The following is a 13370-nucleotide window of genomic DNA, read 5'->3' as shown; positions in this document are numbered from 1 at the left end:
GGGAAGAGCTAAGTCTAGGAGTAATAATGATAATAATAAAAATCACAGATTTAAAAGACACAGTAAAAACCGTAGCAGAAGTAGGGGAAGAAGTCCATCTAGGACTAAGTACCAGAATAATAAAAGAACAGATGATAAAAACACTAAAAAGGATTATAAGTGTTATAATTGTGGGGGTAGAGGTCATTTTATAAAGGATTGTAAGAAACCAAAGAAGAATAACCAAAATGACTCTGCAAATGTTTCTGAAGAAACCTCTGATGAAGTTTATATGATTTCTGAAACTAACCTTGTTAATAATTCTAATAAGTTTGAGTGGCTTGTAGATTCAGGGTGTACCTTTCATATGACTCCCTATAAAGATATTTTGATGAATTTTAAAACAGAGAAATTAGGATCTGTTTCTATGGCAAATCAAAAACTTTGTAATGTTCTTGGCTTTGGGGATATTTTTTCTGAAATTTGAAAATGGTTCTAAACTTACCCTTAGAGGTGTTAGATATGTACCAGACCTTGCCCATAACTTATTATCATGTTCAGCCCTTGAAGAGGATGGGTTGGAAGGGAAATGGGGTAAGGGGGTAATGAAAATCACCAAGGGGTCCTTAACCATTTTTAAAGCAGAAAAGAATAGAAATCTCTATCTTTGCAAAGTACAATATGATTTATTCTCTGGAAATGTGACTGAAAATACAAAGTCTGATTTATGGCATAAGAGATTAGGACACATAAGTTTAAAAGGTCTTGAACTGCTGCATAAAAATGGTTTTCTGCATGATAAACCTGCCACTTTGAATTTCTGTGATGAATGCATTCTAGGAAAACAACATAAAGTTAGTTTTCCTACTTCCTCATATCCTGTTCCCACATCTTCAAAATGCATTTTAGACTATGTGCATGCAGACGTATGGGGTCCTGCAAACATTGAAACACATGGTGGCAATAGGTACTTCTTGTCCATTATAGATAACTATTCTAGAAAAGTTTTCGTTTTTCTTATGAAACAAAAATATGATGTTTTGAGAAATTTCAGAATTGGAAAAACTTAGTTGAAAATCAAACTGGCTTCAAACTTAAAGCCTTGAGGACTGACAATGGATTAGAATTCTGCAATAAACAATTTTCTGAACTTTGTGATAAGTATGGCATTAAAAGACATAAAACTACACCTTATACCCCACAACAGAATGGTGTAGCAGAAAGAATGAATATGACCTTACTGAATAAAGTCAGGTGTCTTTTAATAAGTTCAGGATTACCTAAAACATTTTGGGGTGAAGCTTTATTAACTGCAACATATTTGATAAATAGATCACCATCTGTGCCTTTGTCTGGAAACATTCCTGAAAAAGTATGGTCAAACTGTGATATTGATTTATCTTCTCTTCGCATTTTTGGATGTTCTGCTTTTTGCCTTGTAAATGGTGATAAATTAGATCCTAGGTCTCAAAAATGTGTATTTATTGGTTATCCAATATGCGTTAAAGGTTATAGACTTTGGTTAAGAAACCAACCAGGTTTTAAAGTAGTGATAAGTAGAGATGTAATTTTCAAAGAATCTGAAATGCCTTGTTTGAACACTACTTCTAAAACCACTGAAAATTATAACATTGAAAATACCTTCAATAAGGTGGAATCCAATGACCTAGATAACCAACAAGAGGAAGAAATAGAAAACAGAGAAGAAAATCAGGAAGTTCATAATGAGACAGAAACTGAAAACTCTGAAAACTCTGAAAACTCTTATCAACTAGTAAGAGATAGGGAACCGAGACATCGTAGAATTCCCACTAGATTTAGAGACTATCACTTAGCCTTAAATGCTGAAACTATTGAACCAAACTCTTATGAGGAAGCTTTAGAAAGTCCATATTCAAAAGAATGGTTATCTGCTATGCATGATGAACTTAAAGCTTTGAAAGAAAATAAAACATGGGTTTTAGTTCCTAAACCTGAAAATGTCTCTGTGATTGACTGCAAATGGGTTTTCAAAGTAAAAGAAGAAGATAACAACAAAAGGTTTAAAGCAAGACTAGTAGCTAAAGGCTTTACTCAAAAAGAAGGAATAGACTACACTGAAATTTTCTCACCTGTAGTTAAATTCACTACTGTAAGAATTCTGCTTGCCTTGGTTGCTCAATTTGATTGGGAACTTAAACAAATGGATGTGAAAACCGCCTTTCTGCATGGAAATCTTGATGAACAGATTTATATGTCTCAGCCTTATGGATTTATTGATAAGAAAAATCCAAATCTTGTTTGTCTGCTTAAAAAACCCTTATATGGTCTAAAACAGTCACCTAGGCAATGGAACAAAAAGTTTGATCAATTTATGCATTCCTTAGAATTTAAAAACAGTGCATATGATCCTTGCCTGTATTTTAAGTATGTCAATAATGTGCCTATCTTTCTTGTCTTATATGTAGATGACATGTTAATTGCTAGCTCAAGTCTAAGTATGATTAAAGAGTTACAGATAAATTTGTGCAAAACTTTTGAAATGAAGGACTTAGGAGATGCTAAAAGGATACTTGGAATGAACATTGAAAGAAATAGGTCTAATTCATCTATTTTCTTAAATCAAGCATCTTATGTTCAAAGTATTCTTGAAAAGTTTTCAATGTCAACTTCTAAACCTTCTCCTGTGCCTCTTGCTGCTCACTTCCAGTTAAGTAAGGATCAGTGTCCAAAAACTGATTCTGAAAAGGAAAAGATGAATAATGTGCCCTATTCTAATGCTATTGGCTCTGTCATGTACTTAATGGTTAGTACCCGACCTGATATTGCTTATTCTGTTAGTTGCTTGAGTAGGTATATGTCAAACCCTGGTTCCCCCCATTGGGAAGCCTTGAAATATCTTTTAAGATATCTTAATGGTACAAAGAATCTTGGTATACACTTTTCAAAAAACCCTAATGGGGCTAAACTTGTTGGGTATGTAGATTCTAACTATGCAAATGATAGGGATAGCAGAAAATCTACTACTTCATACATTTTTACTTTATGTGATGCATGCATAAGCTGGAAGTCTCAACTACAAAACATTGTGGGCCCTCTCAACCACTGAGGCTGAATATATTGCCACTACTGAGGCAATAAAGGAAGCCATTTGGTTAAAGGGATTACTTTCAGAAATTGGTTTTCTAAAGGAAAAACTCACTGTTTTCTCTGACAGTCAGTCAAGCATCCAACTTTGCAAAAATCCAGTTTTTCATTATAGGACTAAGCATATAGATGTAAGGTACCATTTCATTCGAGATGTGATAAATAAAGGTTTGATAAATCTTGAAAAAATAAAGTCTGCTGATAATCCTGCTGATATGGGCACTAAAAGCTTATCTTTGGAAAAGTTTAAAAACTGTCTTGATATACTTAATATCTGAACTGTTATTCTGTAACCAGTTTCTTTTTTGCAAGGACCATCCTTTAGGTAATGATGAAAGCCTGAAACCCACCATCTTGGTTTGGACCAAGGTGGAAATTGTTGGGAAAATTTGGCCCAAACCAAAGGTGAAGAGCCTTCACTTCGGACGGCCAAATCACACTTGGCCCAGTGGGCCATTTACTCTCTTGACCCGACCCACTAAAGGTTCGACCCATTGACCCTACATACTTATACCTAATCTCGGTCTAAACCTAACTCATTACTGCCTCTTCCTTCTCCTTCCCGAACCCCTGCTCTCTCTCGTCTCTTCGGGTTCTTCCCATAACCCCTGGAGTCCTGTGTAACCTCCCCTTCCCAACAATGGCCGTTACCCGGCCATTAATAGACAGCCCTTTTATATGGCTGGTCTGTTCTGGTTCGTGGGGATAAGCCGAATACCGAACTCTCTCTTCTCCTCTCTCTGTAATACTCTGATATAGCCTCTGTGGCATAAACCTCCGTGGTTACCTTAAAGCTTTTGTGGCATTCTCCTTTGTGGGTTGAAATAGAACCTTTGTGGTTCGGTTTGCCTGAGTGGCTTGTGTGATTTGAGCAACCAGTGAGGTGCTCAACCTTTGGCCTTGTGTAGGCCTTGGGTTTTACGGCTCCTGAGCCTTACAGTTGTTTATGACCCCGTCTACTGTTATCTTATTGTTTCCTGGTTTATTTCTGGTTTCAGTTTTGCTATTCCTTAGATTACTTGTAATTTGTTATAGGAAAGCCTGTAATATTAAGTTATTGTAATTTTCTGTAACTGTGTAACGAGTTGTAAGTGTGCCGGAGAACGGTCCACTCCTTACAGTATTTGTATCAAAATCCATTTGTTGTACGTTGCTAAGACTGAGAATGCAACTTCATAATGTTCTCATAGATGGTCCAATATATTCTTGGATCTCTAGCACTTTTATGTTTTGGTAGGTTCAAAATTTTGAAGCTTGGTGCTAAAGTTTTTGCTAGTATTTCTGCACAGAAGAGCAAGATTCTGTTTTGCAGTGATCTTCTTGTGGTGTTCTTTTCGTCGAGTTTGTGTCTCATCTGCTGAAGCTGATTACTGAGTACATTCACCTCAAATGGTATGTAAGACCACCGAACCCCCGTTTTCTTTAAGGTTGTTCATGACCTTTAAGTTGTCAGCTTGCATGTTGTTGTATATGGGAGGTTGTTTGGGATGTTCTTATTGATATTGCTGCTCGCTGAACATTATTGCTGACATCAACTTGGGAAACTCAACTTAATTGGTTTAAAGCACACTTTGCAGACTGAAGGCTTGTGGGCCTTCGCCTTTATTCTTGTGCCAAATTCCTAATCCTCTCATAGTTCATATCCCTTCATTAAGAAACTTCAACAACTTCCTAACATGCAGGGAGTATGACACAATCTTCTCCGAAACAAATGAAGGTGAAGTATGTTAAGATAATTTGAGAATGAAGGCTTGTTTCCCTACTGGAAATTCTTGCTCTCATTCTGTCGGACAGCTTGAGGCGCAAAGGTGAATCAAGTCCCTGCCGCTATGTCTTGAATATCATGTGAGTTGGTAAAAAAACTCAGTAGAAGATGTGTCTGCAATAAAGACCTACTTATCTACAGGTTCATTTGCTTAAGATGACCGTTCAGGTTGACATTATTTCTTTTTCGATTTTGCGTTGCTACCCCTGTATATTTTGTTTGGTGAACTCGTCCTTGACTATGATGCTGGCATTTTCATTTGCATTTGGTGGTTTGCAGCCTGTTTTTCCTGCTATTAATACCCTTTGGTGTACACATGAATAGGAAGAATTTAAGTTTACTTTGCATGAGAATTTTCAGTTTTAGTACAGATCAAGATTGAGGTAATTGCCAAGACTGGAACAGGACTTTTTCTTACGCAAATTCATGCGGCATGTCCAAATGCTGTTCTGTTTTTTGTTTACACTCCGGACGTGAACCTAAGACCTCCAACAGAAGTTCTTGAGGCACAAACTACTCGGTTGTCCCCTTAGAGACATCACGTGCAATTATATAAACTCTTATGCAGAATTCACTGTATGTTTATGGCTCTCTTTCGCCTTGAGGTATGTTCCCTCATCAAAATTTGCTAAAATGGTAGGGAAAATGGCCGTGCTGGTCGGATAAGGTAATTCTGTTAAAACATTGTTAGCACTAATGAATTTCTTGTTGTAGGTCTCGACTCCCAGTAATAATTTAATAATAATAAATGTGTGATTGTGTCATGAGAAAGCCTTGTGGATTAGTCAAATTATACATAAATCTTTTGAAAATTTTCCTAACGCAATAAAATCTTTCTGTGTCTTATTGCACAAATAAAAAACAATTTGTACCAATAATTTAATTTATTTGAAAGAGAAATGTTACCAAAAACGTTTGATTTGGTCACTCCTAACCCACACTGCTACGTCAAGTGCGTATGCACAATTGTTTATTAGGCCCGGCAATCGCATTTTACTTTTATAAATAAATTTATTTAACTATAAATTATTATAGCTTACATAAAGTGATATTAACATTCATACGTTCGGCGGAATTCGAATCCATGATGTAGGGTTTATTTATAAGACTTCAGTCTTAGCTTTAATTATTAAGTTAAGACATTATTAGTAGGTAGACAATCACTTACAAACAATATATCAATAATAATAATATTATACATACGAAGGGATAATCTATTTTCTCATAATTAATATTTTATTGAAGCTATTTGAAATAATTTATTCAAATGCTTTTCTCAAATTCAAATATAGCTCAAATAAATTTCAAAAAATTATGTCTAGAAATATGAAATTCATAATTTTGATTATTTCAGTAATCTTACTTTGATTTTCAAATAAATTCATAATTTTAAATTTATCGATCTTACTTTGATTGATTTATTTATGCAGCACAACAAACTGCAATTAATTTCTGTAATCTTACTATAATTTCCAAATAAATTCATAATTCAAATTCATCAACCAAATATTTTAGGCATCACTTTATAATACTTTATTTAATAGTGACTGATACTATCTCTCAAGCACCTAATAATGTTGTACATGTCACTTAAAATAAGATATCTAATAATGTATCATTCAAGTTAGTTACAATTATATTATTAACTTCAATAAATACCCTACCACACATACTAACTTACTAGGGTTTTATTTTTTTTTAATTTCCACGTCGTCACCACGTTAGCGCCAGATAGTTGCCACGTTGTCGTTTTCAGCCAATAAAAACGCAATCCCCAATTTAAAAAGTCACATGAGGGGCATGTGACTTTTTCTGGAGAGTGAGACAATTTTCGATGAAATTTGTACCAAAATTAAGATTTTTTAAGTAATAGGGGACTAAAATAGAATTCTAGTAAGTTACGGGACGAAAACGAAAATGGTCTGAAGTTAGGGGACTAAAATTGCCTTTAATCCAAGAATAAATATAATTATCACAATTAAATTTGACAATCAATCTAAATGACTTTTTATAAATATTATGCATGTTATTTAAAATTTACAACTGTTTTAATATATTGTATATTCTTTTAAATATTTATTAACTTGGAAGACACTTTGAAAAATAAAATTAAAATTCCATTAAACTAGCCTAATTTGTCACATAACACATTATAGTAATCTTAAATACAAAACATAAAGGGTAAACTATATCAACGTCTCTTGAGGTATACATAAGTACGTATTATTTGTAAAATTACAACTTCACCCCATGAGAGGATGCTAGTACAATGTACTTTAAGGAGTGTTTGTGTAAAATTTGGCTATCAAATAGAGGTGTATTTGATATTAAAATTATAATCTCAAGATATATATTCTTGATTTTGCAAAGAATAGATAGTGTTTTGTATAATTAGATTTATCATCAACCTATATCATTTAGGGTGAATAACGCTGAGATCTTCTCAAATTTGTCATAGTTAAAAATATCTAATTATTGTTTAGAAATTTACTAATACTCATGATTTTAATATTGTCGTACAACTAGTCTATTTTGTTAGTTTTATTAAATATTTATTTATTTTTTATAATTAACTGACTAAAATATCTTTATAGATTATGAAATTAATTTATTTATTTTTAAATTTTTTTTCTAATATTTTTAATGGACTTGAAGGACAAAAAGGAAAGTTCAGTTTGTCAGTTTTTTTTTAATTGTAGTTTTTCAATTTTTTCCCAAAAAAGAAAAGGAACAGCAATGGTAAAATGTACATTTCCAAAATTGTCCAAAAATTATATAATTTTATAGATTATTAAGGTTATATAATATTTTTTTTAAATAATAAAAAAATATTTGTAATTATATAAAAAATAACGAAAACTTTAAGTTATTTACTCTATAATTTCCCCAGAAATAAATATCAAAAGAGTGAACTGATAAGCCATTGACCATTAACAGCCAGACGGGCAGGGCCACTGTTTTTGTAGCTCCTCAATATCTGCGAAGTATTTGCCCAAGAGAGAACAAGAAAACAACAAAAGTGGGGTAGGAGCGCACGTATGGAAATTTTGGGTGACCAGTAAAAAACGGCAGTGATCCATTTTTATGTGTAAATTTTCAACTATGTCTCTATATATAGGTGGATATATGGGTAGATTTTTGCTGAGAGCTCAACTCTTGAAGTTATGGCGAAATTAATGGGAATGGGCAACAACCTGTCCTCGGTATCAGGTGCCTTGCTGCCATGTCGACGCAGCTTCAACCCGATGCGCTGCTGTTTGCGTGTAGTAAAGTCGTCTCTGTCAATGCCTGCAAGAATTCATGGCCGCCTTTTGACCCATGAAGTCCGAGCTTCTTCGGCTGCCACCGTCGAAACTAAGCCCGTAACTCTCTCTCTCTCTCTCTCTCTCTCTCTCTCTCTATCTCTCTCTCTGTGACTCACTCACTTCGTTTTTCAATTTATGAATCTTTACATTCATTGAAAATTTTATGGTTGTGCTTAATTTTCCTGCAATTTGTTGTCTTGGTGAAGTGGATTCAAAATATAGTTTAGGCGCTAAAAAGTAAAGGGCTTGGACCGACTAGATTTCGGAAGTTCCCAGAAATTAGTTGGGAATTAGTTGTGAGTTTACACGGTTTCATGTGAAATAATTGGAATTTGAACCATATAACTTGGTGCTATGTTTATGATGTGAAGAAATGCTGATGGTTTTTAGAAAATAAAGGTGATTGCTTTAAATTAAGATTGGTGTAATGCTGCTTCTGTTGTTGACTTGAATCATTTTAGTATGTTGATTGTTTCTTATTTGGAAAACTGGGTTTTATGTTGGGTCATCAATGTAAAAACTGCTGTGTTTGTGTTTCCTTTTCTGCAATTGGAGTTTTCATCTTCTGAAGATAGTGTGATTCGACCTAGAGCATGAATGCCAAATGTTATCGCGTTGTTTCTTTAGAAATAAATGTGATTCTGTTAAACGTGGGAAGGAGATGATTTCCAAGTCATAAAGATAGGAGGGAACTTTGAGAATAAATTGGTTGAGATATTCATCAATCATCTGATTGTTAGGAGATGAGCAATTTGGTTTATTTTCCATTACATCCGATGCATACATGCAGTTCAGTCGAAAGATTTAAATAAATCACGATTGTCCACATTTTTCCAGAGAGATGAGGGGAAACTGTATATGCTTCACATAACAGGGTTCTGTAACCAAGTTGTGTTGTTAATTTCAGGATCCCGTTGTTAAAGAGACAAAGTTGAACATCCGCAAGAATATTTTAGCTTGTCCTATTTGCTATGAGCGACTTATTTGGAATGGTGATCCTGACTTATCTTTGTAAGTGGTTTGTCTCTTGATCTCCGAGCATGTTCTGCATCACATTATATTCACATATATACTTTATTTCATCATCCAATTAAGACAGTTTTATGATAGTTCCTGGGAAATTGCAAAGATAAATGTCCATTTTCTAATATGCATTTGCAGGGAATCTGTAGCTCGGTCTACTTTGCAGTGCAGCACCTGCAGGAAGACATACTCTGGTGAGGGTTCGCATCTTGACCTGACAATAACCGGTCGTGGCAAGGTGTATGGTGACCCTGTGGCAGCCTCTACTGAGATTTTCAGGTAGAAGATATGCTTCTAATTATGATATCTTATAACTCTGTTACACTTTTAAGCTAATGTTTCTACTGCTTTGCATTTTAAAACTCTTGAATAAAAAATAAGAAGAGTTAAGAATGCTAAGTTAGAATAGAAGCTCATATTGTGAATGAAGGTAGGAGTACTGAGCTTAGTCAGCTAGTTAGTTAAGTTATCTAGCATTGAAAGAGCTTGTTGCTCTTCACTCCCAACTGTTCCTGGGAAAAGTCGAAGAAATACTTGTAATAGCAGTTGACTGGGAGTAACGGGTTCCTCCTTCTCACTTCACAAATATTGAAATTCTCAACAATTAGTTTGAGTTTGGATAAGCATAATGTAGTATCTTAAGTTGAAGTATCTTGAGAGTCTGTAGCCAACTACACTGGTGAAAAAGTTTGCTTGGTATTGTCATTTCCAAAATATTATCCCTTTTAAGGGCCTATCGTCCATACAACATATTTAGAAAAATCCCAAGAATCTATAATAAAACTACCAGAAAACAAGCAAAGCTTTTGGAGAAAACATAAATACTTTTCCGTTAGTAGTATTTTGCTGCATCTAGTATTGTTGATGAAGTTGCAATAATTTTTGTCAGCATTCATGGTCAAATTAGTTGGAAATGCATACTCTGACTAATAGCACACTTTCTAATTCCGCATATGCTTGTAATATTAACTTTGCAAATCGAATTATCTTATTCCTACTCAACTTGAAAGTAGGTGTTTGTTAAAACAGGTCGCCTTTGGTATCCTTTCTCTATGAAAGAGGTTGGCGACAAAGTTTTTCATTTTGGGGTGGTTTTCCTGGCCCAGAGAAAGAGGTAAACGTCGATTTCACAACACTAACATTATCCTCTTTGTTTCATTGGCAGTATGTTGCTTTGCGCGAATGATTGTAATTTCCAGTTCACAAGAACTATATACAACACACACTCACACACACACACATATATATATATCATAGTATGTGCTAGTACTCGAATGATGGAGATGAACTGAGGGAGGATAGTACTATGGTATATTACAAAAGCTAAATCAATCATACTTCTGTTAGTTGGCATCCATTTTAAAAGCTAGAATTTTCTATATGCATCAAAATTGTGCTAATATGATCTCAGGAATATAGATGCAATTTCAAGTTTTGAAACCCTAAATTAATGTTTATTGATATAAAGAAACATCATTGTTTTTCTCAGATGTGCTTTACCCTTAATTAGTCACCTAAACTCCTGATACCAACTGAATCCCATAGGTCTATGATATTAGTAATTTTACCGATTTCACTCCCCTATTGATATAAATTCTATGCATGACGGTATTGTCCTGGCTAACTTGTTGCCTGATGACACTGAGTGCAGTTTGAATTGATCAAGGAATACCTCAAGCCAGTCTTAGGTGGAAATATTATCGATGCAAGCTGCGGCAGTGGTATGTTTTCAAGACTTTTTGCCAAAAGTGGACTATTTTCCTTAGTCGTTGCTTTGGACTTCTCTGAATCAATGTTACAGCAATGTTATGACTTCATTAAGCAGGAGGATAACTTTCCTGAAGAGTATGTTCCTCTTACAAGAATCTTTCAGTTTCAGGACATCTGTGAAATTTTTGGAAATTTACTATAGTTGTATAAGTAACTTGTTTTGTTGCAGGAACTTAATTCTGGTTAGAGCTGATATCTCCAGGCTTCCATTTGCTTCAAGTACTGTGGATGCTGTGCATGCTGGTGCTGCTTTACACTGCTGGCCTTCACCGTCAGCGGGGGTAAGCATAATGCAGTGCCAATGCTTGTTGCTATTCTGCAGTCATTCATGGACTGTTTGCTAACCCTGTAACCAATTGTTGTTCCGTTGCTGTTGTTAAACTTACCTATTGTAAAAAAAATTGCAGATTTACTAGCAGGGCACAGATTGTTCTCCCCCTTAGCCTTGCGTACTTTGTTATTTCTTTCTTTCTGAAATTATGTGCTGGAATATACTGGAAAACACCTCTTAATCCCTTTTGTTTTTGGCAACACTCTAGTATATTCTCACTCAATCACCTCTTGTCGTCTTTGTCTCACTTTATAACAGGTTGCAGAAATAAGTCGGGTGCTGAAACCTGGAGGGATGTTTGTTGCTTCAACTTACATTGCAGACGGCCTCGTTTCATATATTCCCCTACGTGGAGCTCTACGTCAGGTAAATGGTTTTGTTTTGTGTGTGTTTGATCCCTACTCCTTCATTAATAAAATCTCAAACAAGTACAAGTAATTTAATGTAAAGAAGTTAACAAGTAATTTATCCTTGTTGAGGAGGCAGCAAAACATAACACAAACAGATGCTTGAATTTAATTGATACTGGAAAAAGTTTTGAACAAAACAAGAGAGTTACATCCTATGCAGCAGGTGGACTAAAATTTGGGTAAATTATATTGAGCTCTCCTAAGTTTGAAGGAAATGTGAGCTTTAACCTTGGAAAATTTTGTTGTTTTAAAATTATACAATCTCCCATTTTAGGTCCATATAAGTTATGATGTTGTTAAAAGGTCCAAAAGGCATTTCAGTTCATAAAAATATTTTAAAAAATATGTAAAATTACAATTCAAGGTATCAAAGGACATCTTTTGGCAATTCAATACAACATCTTGATGTAACCGTAACTTAAGTTAACAAATGAGTCCAACGTTGGACGAATGTTGGTCTCAGAGAGTATCAATAATTTTTCAATTAATGAGAAGGTATTGCAATTGCATTAAAACTTGGGGGAGGTTGATCGATGTAATTTACCCTTAAAATTTTGGAAAATATGAAAAGACAATTCTACCCGTCCCATTATTGAAATTTTCTTGCGGATGCTACGGTTATCTTTTCTGTGAATGATTTTCTTTGCTGATTTTGCCTTTGTGCAGAATATTGCACAATTCTCCGGCAGCCATGTATTTCTATCTGATACAGAACTGGAAGATCTGTGTAAATCTTGTGGGCTTATCGACTTTACGTGCACTCGAAATAGAAGGTTTGTGATGCTTTCAGCCATGAAACCTGTATGATTCAACCTTATCGATCCCGTCTAGTCGAGGTTTCCTGTATAGAATCTGCCTGGAACGACCGATACCTGATGTCAAACAAGTAAAACAAGCATACCAACTGTGATGAACAAGAAGTATTCTTCGATTATTTGTTGTAAGAAATAAAAGAGTGACTCTCTTCTTCCTTGTGATCTAGCTGCAATCCTTCTGTACCTTTGATTTTGAGAGATTGTTGCTGCCCGTCCTACACTTAAATCTGGTGAATTTTTTATTCTGATTTATACTGCTTCGTCTATTTCATTTATCATATATAGGTACACCACTTGTATGTAATTTACTCTATTTAAAAAAATATTTGTAAATAAAATAAAAAATGTAATATAATTTGAAATAAGAGAGTATATATGTATATATATAATTTATTCAAATTTTAAAATAAAATAATTTATTTCATACAATTATTTTTGAGTTGAAGCTCAAATGTACTCATTATGACTTATAGATAGAGATAATGATACGAGCACAATATGATACAGATATGACGTTACGTAAATTATAAAAAATTCAGGATATGACCTTGTTATGACACATTTATTGAAATTTTACATACAAAATTAATAATAGTATACACATTTACATATATATATATATGTAATTAGTAAATCATTTATAAAAATATAGATACACTATTATGAGAAATATGTTAATTTCAATTGCAGAATTAGATGTAAGCAAATGTCAGTTATAGATTATCATATTGTTGCAAGGAAAGAAAAGCATAAAAAACTATAAATGAAAAGGAAAATGAAGTAAAGTAAAATAAAATTGAATAGGATAATACTATTTTTTAATTTATTTTAGAAGCTTTTAATATA

General features: G+C 34.0%; 1 protein-coding gene across 1 annotated transcript; it reads left to right on the top strand.

Moving 5' to 3' along the window:
• Positions 1–7831: 7831 nt before the first annotated feature.
• Positions 7832–12776, top strand: LOC105158950 (S-adenosyl-L-methionine-dependent methyltransferases superfamily protein). The gene is made up of 8 exons (XM_088878219.1): positions 7832–8232; positions 9083–9186; positions 9337–9477; positions 10228–10312; positions 10850–11043; positions 11138–11249; positions 11558–11665; positions 12376–12776. The coding sequence occupies exons 1-8, from the start codon at positions 8035–8037 to the stop codon at positions 12514–12516; spliced, it is 1083 nt and encodes a 360-aa protein (XP_088734345.1). The 5' UTR covers positions 7832–8034; the 3' UTR covers positions 12517–12776.
• Positions 12777–13370: the final 594 nt, after the last annotated feature.

This window comes from Sesamum indicum, linkage group LG3 (assembly GCF_026168435.1).
Source record: "Sesamum indicum cultivar Baizhima isolate 11 linkage group LG3, ASM2616843v1, whole genome shotgun sequence".
In the NCBI taxonomy this organism is placed as follows: domain Eukaryota; kingdom Viridiplantae; phylum Streptophyta; class Magnoliopsida; order Lamiales; family Pedaliaceae; genus Sesamum; species Sesamum indicum.
Note: the sequence above shows the minus strand (reverse complement) of the source record. Positions and strands in the feature narration are given on the sequence as shown.